This window comes from Oncorhynchus keta, chromosome 11, assembly GCF_023373465.1.
Source record: "Oncorhynchus keta strain PuntledgeMale-10-30-2019 chromosome 11, Oket_V2, whole genome shotgun sequence".
In the NCBI taxonomy this organism is placed as follows: Eukaryota; Metazoa; Chordata; class Actinopteri; order Salmoniformes; family Salmonidae; genus Oncorhynchus; species Oncorhynchus keta.
Window position 1 is genome coordinate 8964281 of NC_068431.1, and position 17064 is coordinate 8981344.

Genomic DNA, 17064 nt, shown 5'->3' on the forward strand with positions numbered 1-17064 from the left:
CTTGGTTGTTTCAGATATCCTGCCTGTTTCTTCAGTCTGCTCAGCGTAAACTGTTACAGTATATGACCTCTTTAAGTCTTCGGCTATACATAGTATGTATGGCTGGTGGCCATATTCCAGACCTCTGTAGTGATGTGAGCTAGAGGGGGGACGCAGCACATTAACTGACATTAGGTCTGTATCAAGGTTATAATAGATATGTTTTAATATATAAAATAAAATAAAAAATGTTTAAAAAAAATGTTGACCTGAGATGCTAGTTTTTATTTAATTATAGTAGTGTACAAATATTTCTAATGAGTTTTTATATTTTTTAGTTTCATTTATAGCGGTAGGGACATACTGTAAAGCATACCTGGGAGGCTAGGAGACATTGTGCTGTATATATAGTGTGTTTGTTTTTGGGGGGGGATTTCAGTTCTTGCAACTGGGGGACAGCAATACATAAGGTGATGGGTCAGATCACAGGTTAGGTTAGGTTTCAATTATAAATCAAATAAAATGTATTTATATAGCCCTTCGTACATCAGCTCAATGTGACTTGGATTTAAAAGACTGGTGCAAAAATATGTTTCTCTCTTGCCCATGTTTACATCACTGATGTATAGGGGTTTACACCAGTCCAATGCCTTTTAACGTGTGAGAAGAATCAAGTTAGCTGCCTAGCTGTTTTACCCCTGTTTAGCTAGCGATAGTGATGCACAAGATAGCCCTATTTGAAACATCACCCTCTTCTACTGGCAGCATTTACACACCAGATTCAGTAGTTTGAAAATTCCCCCAAAACTCAATTGAAAACCCCATTAGATTTTTGCCCAAAGTTTAGGAAAAAAACAAAAAAAATGTTTTTTTAGTTCGTTTTGGAGTCAAATATAATAGTCTCAGAATAGTTTTAGTTTTTCAAACAGGTTTGTTTTATTTCAGTTTTTGTATTAGTTTCAATTTGAGTTGACTATAACGACCTTGGTCTGTATCCTTCTTACACTGGGTAAATTACAGATGTAGTATCTTTATTTGATCACCTTGTTGAAGGAGGACTTACATTTTTTCTAAAGTCTAGCAACCTTGCCAGCAGGCATGACAGCTAAGACAGTTGGAGACAAGCTACTCTAATTTGATTGAAAGCCTGAAATAGCTTGGTAGTTAGTTATGAGATTGGGAGATTGGGAATTTATGTAGCTGACTAGCTGAAGCCAACTCCAAGCCAAATTGGTTGCTAGTATTACAGAGAAACAACAAAACATTTTTGTTTTATTTATTCATCAACAAGGAATCAATAGGCTACATACGTAAATCCTGTCCATCTCTAAAATCAAATCAAATGCTGTGTCTGTCACTCGAAACTCTCTCCTGACGATACTGTCTACACTAGAGTATCTAGTGTCCTGCTAACAGATTTTTGCTCCTTGATGCACCTAGGAAGCAACCACTTACTAGGCAGAATAGGGGGCGGGGGTAGCTATAGTCTGGTGTTATTTGGCACTAATGATAATGTGGCTATAGTCTGGTGTAATCTGGCTCTAATGATAGTGTGGCTATAGTCTGGTGTAATCTGGTTCTAATGATTGTGTGGCTATAGTCTGGTGTAATCTGGCTGTAATGATAGTGTGGCTATAGTCTGGTGTAATCTGGCTCTAATGATAGTGTGGCTATAGTCTGGTGTAATCTGGCACTAATGATAACGTAGGTAAAGTCTGGTGTAATCTGGCTTTAATGATAATGTAACTACAGTCTGGTGTAATCTGGCTCTAATGATAGTGTAGCTATAAAATGGTGTAATCTAGCTGTAATGATAACATAGGTAAAGTCTGATGTAATCTGGCTGTAATGATAGTGTGGCTATATTCTGGTGTAATCTGGCTGTAATGATAGTGTGGCTATATTCTGGTGTAATCTGGCTGTAATGATAATGTAGCTACAGTCTGATGTAATCTGGCACTAATGATAACGTAGGTAAAGTCTGGTGTAATCTGGCTCCAATGATAACGTAGGTAAAGTCTGATGTAATCTGGAACTAATGATAACGTAGGTAAAGTCTGGTGTAATCTGGCACTAATGATAACGTAGGTAAAGTCTGGTGTAATCTGGCACTAATGATAACGTAGGTAAAGTCTGATGTAATCTGGCACTAATGATAACGTAGGTAAAGTCTGGTGTAATCTGGCACTAATGATAACGTAGGTAAAGTCTGATGTAATCTGGCACTAATGATAACGTAGGTAAAGTCTGATGTAATCTGGCACTAATGATAACGTAGGTAAAGTCTGGTGTAATCTGGCACTAATGATAACGTAGGTAAAGTCTGATGTAATCTGGCACTAATGATAACGTAGGTAAAGTCTGGTGTAATCTGGCTCTAATGATAACGTAGGTAAAGTCTGATGTAATCTGGCACTAATGATAACGTAGGTAAAGTCTGGTGTAATCTGGCTCTAATGATAACGTAGGTAAAGTCTGATGTAATCTGGCACTACTGATAACGTAGGTAAAGTCTGGTGTAATCTGGCTCTAATGATAACGTAGGTAAAGTCTGGTGTAATCGGGCTCTAATGATAGTGTAGCTATAGTCTGGTGTAATCTGGCTCTAATGACAGTGTGGCTATAGTCTGGTGTAATCTGGCTCTAATGATAACGTAGGTAAAGTCTGGTGTAATCTGGCTCTAATGATAACGTAGGTAAAGTCCGATGTAATCTGGCTCTAATGATAGTGTGGCTATAGTCTGGTGTAATCTGGCTCTAGTGATAACGTAGGTAAAGTCTGATGTAATCTGGCTGTAATGACAGTGTCTTTGGCTGATATGTTGTGAGAATGATAGAGCACCACATCTCACCACAATAAACTCAGAAACATATCAGCTTTGTTTTGTGTCAAAGCCTGCAGAACATAAGGGGATTACCATTATTACAATTCACGTAAAGAACCTGAGTTTAGGTCTTTTAAGAAGTGAATTGTATTCAGCTCTGGCTCTGATTCATGATTAGGTCTGGCTCCAGTTCTTGCCTGGAAAAGTGACTTGTCTCGATGCTCTTAAAAGTCAATATGCATTATCACTGTTGTCAACACGGCGTGCTTCCGCAAAGATAAGGTTGCGTAAGACTGTCCCAACTGGACGGACAGTCTTTATTTGATCCTCACTGTAGCCAAAGCAAATCTCACCAGCTAGAGAGCAGTCTGCCAGACGAGAGAGCCTCAGCTGCCCTCAGCTGGTTTTCACTGGGGAGCCAGAGAATCAGAGAGGATCATTCACTTTTGGAGCATTCTGCATCTCCCAAAAAACCCCTCAGGAGAAAAAACCTGTTTTTCTCACTGCTGAGTGCAGGCTGTGGTGCAAACAATCTCCATTGAGCACAATACAAGGTCCGCTATCATGAATAGCCCACTGGGCACAAACTGGTTAAATCAACATGGTTTTCAATGTAAATTTGTCAATATATTGTGATGTGGAATCTACCACGTGGAAAACACATTGGAAGTGTTGTATTGTGAAATGTCAACCACGTGATTATGTCATCATGTTAACCAATATTCAACATAGACAAACCTTGTATAAATGTGTACCTTTGAAACAACATAAAATCATCAAAGTAATTATCCACTAAAATCCCCAAATAACAATAAGCTGAGCAGCACCTCCTGCTGGAGAGTTGATTCATCTACAGCTATCATTTTAGTCTCCCATCCAGGTTTTTAAACAAGGCCAGCATTGATATTTGTCACTGACTTACCAATGTGCTATTGTGAGAATGAGTGTTGAGAAACCTCCACTTAACGGATTCACTGTTCTTGATAAAGTCATTCCAAAGGGTAAGTTGAGCAGAGCAAATTAAATATAATCATACTTGATCAATTATATATTATTATATTATTATATATTATATATTATTATATTATATTATTATATATTATATTATCAACGGGGCTATTTAGGCCTATTTGGCATTTGGGAAGTAATCAACATCTATTGTTTAAATTCAGTCCAGGATTAAACTAAAAATAGACAATACACATATTCGGAATATACAAAACATTAAGAACACCTGCTCTTTCCATGACATAGACTGACCACGCGAATCCAGGTGAAAGCTATGATCCCTTATCAATGTCACTTTGTTAAATCCACTTCAATCCGTGTAGATGAAAGGGGAGGAGACGGGGTTAAAGAAGGATTTTTAAGCCTTGAGACGATTGAGACATGGATTGTGTGTGTGTGCCAATCAGAGGGTGAATAGGCAAGACAAAATATTTCAGTGCCTTTGAACGGGGTACGGTAGTAGGTGCCAGGCGTACCGAATTATATAGAGAACTGCAAAGTTGCCGGATGTTTCACACTCGACAGTTTCCTGTTTGTATCAAGAATGGTCCACCATCCAAAGGACATCCAGCCAACTTGACACAACTGTGGGAAGCATTGGAGTTAACATGGACAAGCATTCCTGTGGAAGGCTTTGAACTGATGCTGTTCTGAGGGCAAAAGTGGTGGGGGATGTAATATTAGGAAGGTGTCATAATGTTTTGAACACTCAGTGTATTTATTCAACTTTAAAATGAGTAACACGTCCCTGGCCACATTTTGAGGTTACTGTAACGCCAAATGTCTTCTTACGAAATCATAGAAAGCGTGCATGTTCAAGATGGCATGCAAATGTCCTAGGTCAGGTGGAGCTCTTCACAAATGTCCTAGGTCAGGTGGAGCTCTTCACAAATGTCCTAGGTCAGGTGGAGCTCTTCACAAATGTCCTAGGTCTGTGGAGCTCTTCACAAATGTCCTAGGTCTGTGGAGCTCTTCACAAATGTCCTAGGTCTGTGGAGCTCTTCACAAATGTCCTAGGTCTGTGGAGCTCTTCACAAATGTCCTAGGTCTGTGGAGCTCTTCACAAATGTCCTAGGTCTGTGGAGATCTTCACAAATGTCCTAGGTCTGTGGAGATCTTCACAAATGTCCTAGGTCTGTGGAGCTCTTCACAAATGTCCTAGGTCTGTGGAGATCTTCACAAATGCTACAATAGTCTGTGCAGGATCTCAAATTGCAATGACCACATGTGTCACGCCTTGACCTGAGTATTCTTTGTTTTCTTTATATATTTTGGTTAGGTCAGGGTGTGACGAGGGTGGTATGTGTGTTTTTGTCTCATCTAGGGTTTTTTGTATGTCTAGAGGTGTTTGTCTAGTCTAGACATTTTTTTAGGTCTATGGTGGCCTGGATTGGATCCCAATCAGAGGCAGCTGTTTATCGTTGTCTCTGATTGGGGATCCTATTTAGGTTGCCATTTTCCAGTTTTGGTTTGTGGGTTATTGTCTATGTGATGTTGCATGTTTGCACTCAGTTTTGATACCGGTTATTTTGTTTGTTTGTTTGTTTGTTTGTTTGTTTGTTTGTTTGTTTGTTTGTTTGTTTGTTTGTTTGTTTGTATGTTTGTTTGTTTGTTTGTTTGTTTAGTGTACTTTGTGTGTTTTTTTTCGTCTTCCATTAAAAAGATGAATTCACATCACGCTGCGCTTTGGTCTCCTCAATACGATGAACATGCATCAAGTACAGCTGAAGTCGGAAGTTAAACATACACCTTAGCCAAATACATTTAAACTCATCTTTTCACAATTCCTGACATTTAATCCTAGTAAAAATGCCCTGTATTAGGTCAGTTAGGATCACCACTTTATTTTAAGAATGTGAAATGTCAGAATAATAGTAGAGAGAATGATTTATTTCAGCTTTTATTTCTTTCATTACATTCCCAGTGGGTCAGAGGTTTACATACACTCAATTAGTATTTGGTAGCATTGCCTTTAAATTGTTTAACTTGGCTCAAACGGTTCAGGCAGCCTTCCACAAGCTTCCCACAATAAATTGGGTGAATTTTGTCCCATTCCTCCTGACAGAGCTGGTGTAACTGTCAGGATTGTAGGCCTCCTTGCTCGCACACACACGCCTTTTCAGTTCTGCCCACAAATGTTCTATAGGATTGAGGTCAGGGCTTTGTGATGGCCACTCCAATGTCTTGACTTTGTTGTCCTTAAGCCATTTTGCCACGACTTTGGAAGGATGCTTGGGGCCATTGTCCATTTGGAAGACCCATTTGGAAGACCCATTTGGAAGACCCATTTACGACCAAGCTTTAACTTCAGATGTTCCTTCAATACATCCACATAATTTTCCTTCCTCATGATGCCATCTATTTTGTGAAGTGCACCAGTCCCTCCTGCAGCAAAGCACCCCCACAACATGCTGCTGCCACCCCGTGCTTCATGGTTGGGATGGTGTTCATCGGCTTGCAAGCCTCCCCCTTTTTCCTCCAAACATAATAATGGTCATTACGGCCAAACAGTTCTGTTTTTGTTTCATCAGACCAGAGGACAATTCTCCAAAAAGTAAGATCTTTATCCCCATGTTCAGTTGTAAACCGTAGTCTGGCTTTTTTATGGCGGTTTTGGAGCAGTGGCTTCTTCCTTGCTGAGCGGCCTTTCAGGTTATGTCGATAACTCTTTTTACTGTGGATATAGATACTTTTGTACCTGTTTCCTCCAGCATCTTCACAAGGTCCTTTGCTGTTGTTCTGGGATTGATTTGCACTTTTTGCACCAAAGTACATTAATCTCTAGGAGACAGAATGCGTCTCCTTCCTGAGCGGTATGACAGCTTAGTGGTCCCATGGTGTTTATACTTGCATACTATTGTTTGTACAGATGAACGTGGAACCTTCAGGCATTTGGAAATTGCTCCCAAGGATGAATCAGACTTGTGGAGGTCTACAATTTTTTTTTAGGTCTTGGCTGATTTATTTTCTTTTTCCCATGATGTCAAGCAAAGAGGCACTGCGTTTGAAGGTAGGCCTTGAAATACATCCACAGGTACACCTCCAATTGACTCAAATTATGTCAATTAGCCTATCAGTATCTTCTAAAGCCATGACATAATTTTCTGGAATTTTCAAAGCTGTTTAAAGGCACAGACACCTTAGTGTATGTAAACTTCTGACCCACTGGAATTGTGATACAGTGATTTATAAGTGAAATAATCTGTCTGTAAACAATTGTTGGACAAATGACTTGTGTCATTGTCACCCCCTGACCATAGAGAGCTGTTTATTCTCTATGTTGGTTGGGGTATCTAGGAGAATTGTATTTCTTTGGTGGCCTGGTATGGTTCCCAAACTGAGGTACCTGTTTATCATTGTCTCTGATTGGGGATCATATTTAGGTAGCCGTTTTCCCATTGTGCTTTGTGGGATCTTGTCTATGTATGTGTTGCCTGTGAGCATAGTAGTAGCTTCACGTTTCGGTTGTTTGTTTTGTTCTTTCTATTCCATAATAAAGGATTTATTTATCTGTTATTTTACCAGGTAAGTTGACTGAGGACACATTCTCATTTGCAGCAACAACCTGGGGAATAGTTACATGGGGTGAGGAGGGGGATGAATGAGCCAATTGTAAACTGGGGATTATTAGGAGACCATGATGGTTTGAGGGCCAGATTGGGAATTTAGCCAGGACACTGGGGTTAACACCCCTACTCTTATGATAAGTGCCATCCGTTTAACATCCCATCCGAAAGACAGCACCCTACACAGGGCAGTGTCCCCAATCCTTTTTAGACCAGAGGAAAGAGTGCCTCCTACTGGCCCTTCAACAGCACTTCCAGCAGCTTCTGGTCTCCCATCCAGGAACTGACCAGAACCAACCCTGCTTAGCATCAGAAGCAAGCCAGCAGTGGTATACAGGGTGGTATGCTGCTGGCGTGGAATGGAAACAGACCACGCTGCATCTTGGTCCACTCCTTATGACGACCGTGACAGTCATGCACCAAGTAGATGTCCTAACAGATGTTAGATGTTAGACATAGATGTCCTAACACATAGTAGATGTCCTAACAGACTTGACAAAACTATAGTTTGTTCACAAGACATATGTGGAGTGTTTGAAAAACCGGTTTTAATGACTCCAACCTAAGTGTAAGTAAACTTCCGACTTCAACTGTATTTAAATCATCTAAATTCCAATCCAGGGTTATTTAGTTTTGCTATTAGATGAAGCACAGTCATAACACTTTAAATTGTTGTATAAATTGACAAAATATCTGACATTGTATTCCCATTTAAACTTTGCTGTGCTTTTTAAATGTTTGAATGCGCAGTGATAACACATTTAGTTGACAACTAAACTGAAAATCAGATATTGATTTTCCATTGGAATTTGGTTCTACTTTTAGATGGTTGAAGCATTGTGGTAACAGATTGGGAATTCAACAAACGTTTGACTGTCTTTTTGAGTGGGTGAAAATAGATTCTAATCTCATTGATCAACGTATCAAACCAAATGTTACCCAATTCTCCACATTGAAATTACGTGGTGTGCCCAGTGGGACGAATTTGTTATAGCTAGAGTACTCTACTTAAATACACTGGAGGGTAATGATAAAGAGATTAAAGGTACATGGGACAAGGATATAAAAGAACTGTCGAGTCTTGTATTGCCTTTGTATCTCCTAGCGAGAAAGATGTGTATCTTGAAAACAATAATAAAAGAGTCTTCTGGTATCTTTTGCATTGGAGGAAAAATGGACCTGGCTGTTACAAGGATAAATGTGGTTGAGATTTAGATAGGAACAACATAGCATACACAGTAAAGACTAATAAAATCTTCACAAAATACAGATGTGGAATCTTGATTTGATCACCAGAAAAATGTGGTTTGCGGTTTAAAAAGGTTTAAAAAATGTACAATCCCTGCAAAAAATATCAATAAATGATAATCCACATAATTCCCATTTCCTGTTGCTGCAGGAAAGAATTTCCGCTGTAACAAGCTGGCTCAAATTAAGATCCTACATCTGTATAATCAGAAAGAAACTAAATTCAAATCCACTTAATACGAGTAATTCCAAGTAGGTTTATTTTTGGAGTTGAAACAATAACAAAGCGTTCTCCCTGCGAACACAGCTGCAACAGAGAAACTTTTACAGGCTCTCCAGATCAAGTCTTCCTCTTGTAGACTTGAATCACTGTTTTGGTTTTCTTTCTTCACTGAACAGCAATGTCTAGATGAATAAAGTCGGCTGACTCGCTCGCAGGTATACATCAAAGCGTTCTATATAGATATAGACAGTGTGTATACGACACCTGTGCTGCAGTTCTTTATCATATAATATTATGGCAGCAGCTCCTGTCTTTTCAGATCGCTACAAGAGACTTCTATTGGATAACAAGCAAATCACTTGCAGAGAGAAGCCACAATGAGTGACAGTGCAGAAATGATTGAGCCGCACTATGGAATGAAAGAAAATATATACACAGACAAATAGAGACTTGAAGAAGATTTTTTTTTTTAAAGAACACCTTATTAAGAGCATCAGTGAATGGTTGCAAAGATAGCTGTCACCAACATGGCACTACGTTGCATTCCTGATGTGACAATTACCCCATCTCTTCTCATTGTTCTCGTACAAATAGCAGTGCATTTCTTTGTATCACCTGTTTTATACAGTGCTGTGAAAAAAAGTATTTGCCTCTTTCTGATTTTCTTGATTTTTGCATATTTTTTTATACTGAATGTAATCAGATCTTCAACCAATACTAGTATTAGATCAAGGGAACCTGCGTTTACAAATAACAAAAATATATACTTATTTTATTTATTTAATTAACTAAGTTATATAACACCCAAATTCCCCTGTGTGAAAAAATAATTGCCCCCTTACACTCCAAGAAGTTGACTCAAGATTGTCAAAAAGCACATGGAAGCACCTGGATGATCATCAAGAGACTTGGAAGAATGTTCTATGGGCAGATGAGTCAAAAGTATCACTTTAATGACGACATGGGTCCCATTATGTCAATCAATTCAAATCACATGTTCAACCTCTCCTCCTCTTGCCTTTTCCTCTCCACCGAACCCTACCCTAACCCTAACCCCACCTGAACACTACCCTAACCCTACCCTAACCCTAACCCCACCTGAACACTACCCTAACCCTAACCTAACACTACCCTAACCCCACCTGAACACTACCCTAACCCCACCTGAACACTACCCTAACCCTACCCTAACCCTAACCTAACACTACCCTAACCCCACCTGAACACTACCCTAACCCTACCCTAACCCTACCCTAACCCTAACCTAACACTACCCTAACCATACCCTAACCCTAACCTAACACTACCCTAACCCTAACCTAACCCCACCCGAAAACTACCATAACCCTATCCTACCATAACCTTACCCTAACACTACCATAACCCTACCCTACCCCTAACCTAACCCTAACCCTGACCCTAACCACACCCTAACCCTACCCTTACCCTTACCCTACCATAACCCTAACTCTACCCCTACCCTAACACTAACTCTACCCTAACCCTACCCTAACACTACCCCAACCTTACCCTAAACCTACCCTACCCTAAACTTAACCCTACCCTAACCCTACCCGAAATTTACCCTAACCCTACCCTAACCCTACCCTAACCCTACCCTAATCCTACCCTAAGCCTACCCTAACTCTTACCCTAACCCTACCCTAACTGTACCCTAACCCTACCCTAACCCTAACCCTACCGTAACTCTACCCTAACCCTACCGTAACTCTACCCTAACTGTACCCTAACCCTACCCTAACTGTACCCTAACCCTACTCTAACCCTAACCTAACCCTAACCTACCATAACCACACCCTAACCCTACCCTACCCTAACCCTACCCTAACTCTAACTCTACCCTAACCCTACCCTAACTCTACCCTAATTCTAACCCTACCCTAACCCTAACCCTACCGTAACTCTACCCTAACCCTACCGTAACTCTACCCTAACTCTACCCTAACCCTACCCTAACTGTACCCTAACCCTACTCTAACCCTACCCTAACCCTACCCTAACCCTAACCCTACCCTAACTCTACCCTAACTCTACCCTAACCCTACCCTAACCCTACCCTAATTCTAACCCTACCCTAACCCTAACCCTACCGTAACTCTACCCTAACCCTACCGTAACTCTACCCTAACTCTACCCTAACCCTACCCTAACTGTACCCTAACCCTATTCTAACCCTAACCCTACCCTAACCCTACCCTAACCCTACCCTAACTCTAACCCTACCCTAACTCTACCCTAACTCTACCCTAACCCTACCCTAACCCTACCCTAACTCTACCCTAACTCTACCCTAACTCTACCCTAACTCTACCCTAACCCTACCCTAACCCTACCCTAACTCTACCCTAACCTTACCCTAACCCTAACTCTACCCTAACCTTACCCTAACCCTACCCTAACCCTACCCTAACTCTACCCTAACCTTACCTTTACCCTAACCTTACCCTAACCCTACTCTACCCTAACCCAGATGGATAGCCACATTTAAGACCTTGGCTCCACTTGGAATGATTGGTAAAGAGGAGGATAAAGCATCGACAGTGGGAGTTAGTGAGGTAAAGAGGAGGATAAAGCATCGACAGTGGGAGTTAGTGAGGTAAAGAGGAGGATAAAGCATCGACAGTGGGAGTTAGTGAGGTAAAGAGGAGGATAAAGCATCGACAGTGGGAGTTAGTGAGGTAAAGAGGAGGATAAAGCATCGACAGTGGGAGTTAGTGAGGTAAAGAGGAGGATAAAGCATCGACAGTGGGAGTTAGTGAGGTAAAGAGGAGGATAAAGCATCGACAGTGGGAGTTAGTGAGGTAAAGAGGGGGATAAAGCATCGACAGTGGGAGTTAGTGAGGTAAAGAGGAGGATAAAGCATTGACAGTGGGAGTTAGTGAGGTAAAGAGGAGGATAAAGCATCGACAGTGGGAGTTAGTGAGGTAAAGAGGAGGATAAAGCATAGACAGTGGGAGTTAGTGAGGTAAAGAGGAGGATAAAGCATCGACAGTGGGAGTTAGTGAGGTAAAGAGGAGGATAAAGCATCGACAGTGGGAGTTAGTGAGGTAAAGAGGAGGATAAAGCATCGACAGTGGGAGTTAGTGAGGTAAAGAGGAGGATAAAGCATCGACAGTGGGAGTTAGTGAGGTAAAGAGGAGGATAAAGCATCGACAGTGGGAGTTAGTGAGGTAAAGAGGAGGATAAAGCATCGACAGTGGGAGTTAGTGAGGTAAAGAGGAGGATAAAGCATCGACAGTGGGAGTTAGTGAGGTAAAGAGGAGGATAAAGCATCGACAGTGGGAGTTAGTGAGGTAAAGAGGAGGATAAAGCTTCGACAGTGGGAGTTAGTGAGGGCCTAATTAAGAGAGCTGGAGGGGCCACCGACAGGAAGAGGAAGTTCAATAAAAAACAATGTATTTATTTGCTCAATCTGGTTTAGTCTTTTTCATATTTAATTGTATTATATCAAGCACTTTAACATAGCACTTATCTTAGTACCACTTAATCTCTTCATCCCTTGGTGTGATTTCCAATGTATTATGTACTTATTGAATTATGTATCTATTAATTTATTGATCCCGTTTGCATGTTTTATTACACAAAATGTGTTTTAAAATTAAACTTGTTTACACCCTGCACATGATCAACAATTGTCTTCCCCCTGTTGTTGAACTGTGACCCCTCGGAGCTCTCATCTTTTCATGTTCTCCCACCCTCTCCAGACCGGTCTGACGTACTTTACAGAAACAGGGCAGAAAGTTGCAATAGACCCCTGCAACCCGAGGTTTGATACCGGTATAAACAGGAACTCTCATAAACCTAACATGTTCATCTTTCCTCTTACTTTTCCTCTCCACAGTTTGTTCACAGTTTTCCAAAGGAGTCTATGCCATCATCGGACTGTATGACAGGAAGACCATGAACATGCTCATGTCGTTCTGCGGGGCTCTCCACGTCTGCTTTGTGACACCCAGTTTCCCCATAGAAACCAACAACCAGTTTGTGATCCAGCTGAGACCGGAGCTTCAGGAGCCCCTCATTGCCCTGATTCATCACTACAAATGGACCAAGTTTGTCTACATGTATAGCTCTCATTCAGGTACTGGTCTTCATTATCTCACGTTTCTTTGTGTTTTTACAAGTGGAACCTCTTGAGCAGGTTAAACTATACAGTAGGCTTGACGTCACACTCTCACAATACACTGGTAGAGCACAGTTGGACTGATGTCAAGCTCAAGCATCTCTGCAAGTGTTATTGTAGATATTTTTCAAGTAGCCTAGCTGTTATTTAGTCTTTGTGGATATGTTGTGGATACTTGTTAGATGTATCCTCGGTTCAGGGTGACATTAATGGAAATGGTGTATAGTCAGACTAGTCCATATTAAAGTTTTCTTTACTATTTAGTCTCTAACTATGTTGCCGTACTGTTTATGGTATGATATATTGTCCTACAACATCTGTGGATGTGTTCGAGTTTGGTTTTCTTAGCTGTTAAATCTACAGTATTATTTGGTATTCTTAGCTTAGCTGTTAAATCTACAGTATTATTTGGTATTCTTAGCTGTTAAATATATTGCTTGTTATTCTGCCAGAAGCTCCTCTAGATGTGTAAGCTGAATTCTGTGAACTGTATGTCCTCAATGCACATTTTGTGCTTGGATGGGCATATATGACTGCAATGGTCTCCTATGGGAAATGAGCCCCTGGTGCGTGTACCTCTTCAATTTGCAGCCACTCAACTGTGACCTTCACTCATCTTCAGTACCATCAGAAACAGATGCAGCTAGAAGGATATGTTAACTGTTTAATGATGCAGAGTCTGGTAGTGGATGTGCTCAGGACAAAGGTTGCAGACTGAAGGGCATGAACCGAAGATGAGCAAATATAATTACATCATGTGTAACTTGCTTGCTTATCTTCATTGCACCATAGATAGTTTCATTGATTAACATGTTTACGGTAACGAGACAAATGCTCCATGGATTTATTTAGCTAGTCTTAGCGTTTCAGTCTTGGACAATGAACTCAAGGTTGCTGACTTCTTCATGACGGATCTGAGAGCCCCACCTGTTGCCTGGATATAGCATTGCACAGTCGGTGGTTATTTAAGCCTTTTAGGAAACTTCACTCCAATCTTAATGCCTCTGTGTCTGTGTTATGTGTGTGTACGTGGGGTTACATTACATATGTACTCCTCAGGACATGACCAGAGATTAATCACTGGCTGCTTTTCTGCTTAACGCTGAAGCCAGACCTCAGGGTGTTTCCCTTAAGGTATAATTTCCTTAACCTATTAAAATTGTTTAAGGGCGTTGCATAGAGCCAGTCAAACATTTCCTTAGGTAAGGGGCATCATTTCAGGGTTTTATGGTAGTTTGAAGGTATCTAATGCAGAAAGAGTCTCTGGTTACCATGGAGACGACCTGATTCGTTGAGTGTCTCATCAAAGAGATCTCTTTTATTTTATCGCCAAATAAAACTTCTACATTCAAGACGGTAGAAACAAATTGATTAAGAAGATAATTAAACGTTTATTTTAGTTGCTTTTCTCTCAACTTTTTTATCTATTACATTCTAGCAAGTCAAGCTAACTTTCAGCGTAGCTAGCTAGCTAGCCAAATAGCTTTGTAACTATGGATTGTACACCTTCCACTGTTTAGATACCTAGCTAGCTTGCTGGTTGATGTTTTCCTTTGGGAACCAGGGCAGAAGAAAGCGACATTCTCCTCCACATATGCTGTTTACATTGATATTCATACTGAATGAAGCACTTAAGGGACCTCATACAGAACCCTTAACCTTTTCACTTAATTTAAGGGGGGGAAATTTACCATAAAATGTTTTGTGCAACTGTCTTAAAGTTAAGTAAACCTTAAGTGAAAAGATAAGGGGGGAATTAACTTAAAATGCTTTATGGAACCGGGCCCTGGGCTAGAGAAGCCACATAGCCCTGCTCAGGATTGTGACACCTCAAGACTAGACTCCAGAGCATAGTTTGGTAACTATATGACAAGACATGGTTCCCCTTAAGTGCTAAGTAGTACAGTGTGATTGCTCTCACAGACTACAAGATGACTGTAAAAGGTTTTACTTGTACTTTAGACTTTTTGATGTATGTGGCTATGTGATGTGTTTTATCCTTTGTTCTCCCCGTGACTCTAGAACTGGAATTGAGTTCCCTGGCTCCTCTTCTGACTGACTGCATCCCACAGTGCAGTCCCATGGGGGGGGAGTGGGTGGTGGGTAGTTCCTCTTCCTACTCAATCCATCCCACAGTGCAGTCCTGGGGGGGGGTGATTAGATTAACCCTTGTCTTCCTGCCTTGCCATCTCACACATATGTTTGCTATAGTAAAAAAAGAAGACAAATCTATCTTTTCAAATCTTTCACAACAAAAGCTCATCATCTTAACCTAGACAGGGTCCGTATAAGAACCAAGATCCACTTGAACAACGACTGCATACAGGTGTTCAAAAATGTACACTGTACACAATTAGAGACTGCGGGAATGTAATTTGCGTTTGTGCGACATTTGAGAGAAGCTGTGATAGGCTGATCTGTGAGACCAGCAGAAAAAGGGGATGTCCAGGCTGCTTTCCCTGCCAATCCCAACGTTTCACTTGCTTATCTGCACTGCTGCAGTGGCGTGATGCGTCGCTAACACTACACAGATAGAGCACAGCGTTTGTCTCTCTCTCTCTCTAGTTTATCTGCAGGTTAGTCCCAGCTAACAACAATGGATTCCCATAACTTTGGAGAACGTTCCCTTAAGAGTCTCATTAGGCCATGAGCTAATGTTTTCATAGGAATGTTCCCATGATGTGCAAGGAATATTTCCAATAGACCGTTCTCTTATTTGTCAAATATAACTTATCCAGAACGTGGTTACCATGTTCTCAGAACTTAAGATATTAATGACCTAGACATGTTTCATTGGAACGTTGCTTGTGTCCGGGTTTACGGTGGGTCAGTCAGGTTAATATTTCATTACACATAATGTCTTGTTACTGTTGCCGAGCATATCAAGGTCCTGATTGGTGAACCGGTGATCGATCCATTCATAGGTCTTTGTCTGTTGGCAAGGATAGGGATACTCACACCAACAGTGTTTTTAACATTGCGTTATCAACTTAAATATTTAACACACTTTGACATACATGATTACATTGTGCATGTTCATTTATACTTTATAGTTATTATTCAAGATGTTCTCACCTGGAATTTGAATTCACAACCTCTTGGTTCACCGTACTCTGGGGTTCGGGTTTCTATCTGCTACGCAACCATGTCTGTGTCAGATGTCAGTCAATCTGACTGGTCTTTTATCATTGATTTGAATGGCATATTTCAGCTATTTAAGAGCTTTCTGTATAGTTGTAGAATGTTAGTGGGATATGTTAACCTGTTTTTAAGTGATACACCTGAATTATTATGATCAATAATAGTTTTCCTTGAGTGTATTTTTTAACAGAGCTGAGATTTACTTCAAAGTGAAATTACCCTGGTGCTTACACCTATCAGGCTGTTTCAGATCTAGTGCCTAGGTAGGAGGGGTTAGGGTTTCTTCTGGACCTATCAGGTTGTTTCAGATCTAGTGTCTAGGGTTGAGGGTTTAGGGTTTCTTCTGGACCTATCAGGCTGTTTCAGATCTAGTGCTTAGGGAGGAGGGGTACATCACTGGGGCTAAGCTTCCTGCCATCCAGGACCTCTACACCAGGCGGTGTCAGAGGAAGGCCCTAGAAATTGTCAAAGACCACAGCCACCCCAGTCATAGACTGTTCTCTCTACTTCCACATAGTAAGCGGTACCGCAGTGCCAAGTCTAGGACAAAAAGGTTTCTCAACAGTTTTTACCCCCAAGCCATAAGACTCCTGAGCAGGTAATCAAATGGTTAACCAGACTATTTGCATTGTGTGCCCCCCCCCCCCGCACAACCCCTCTTTTATGCTGCTGCTACTCTCTGTTTATCATATATGCATTGTCACTTTAAATTATACATTCATGTACATACTACCTCAAATGGCCCGACCAACCAGTGCTCCCGCACATTGGCTAACCGGGCTATCTGCATTGTGTCCCACCACCCGCCAACCCCTCTTTTACGCTACTGCTACTCTCTGTTCATTATATATGCATAGTCACTTTAACCATATCTACATGTACATACTACCTCAATAAGACTGACTAACCGGTGCCTGCATGTAGCCTCGC

At 41.0% G+C, this 17064-nt stretch overlaps 1 protein-coding gene across 3 annotated transcripts in view; it reads left to right on the forward strand.

Moving 5' to 3' along the window:
* Positions 1-17064, forward strand: part of LOC118390085 (glutamate receptor 1-like) — a 124273-nt gene that overhangs the window by 40819 nt on the left and 66390 nt on the right. For all 3 annotated transcript variants that reach the window (XM_052529374.1, XM_052529375.1, XM_035780285.2), the window contains exon 3: positions 12712-12951. In XM_052529374.1, the coding sequence (XP_052385334.1) occupies positions 12712-12951 (240 nt within the window). The remainder of the gene's footprint in view (positions 1-12711; positions 12952-17064) is intronic.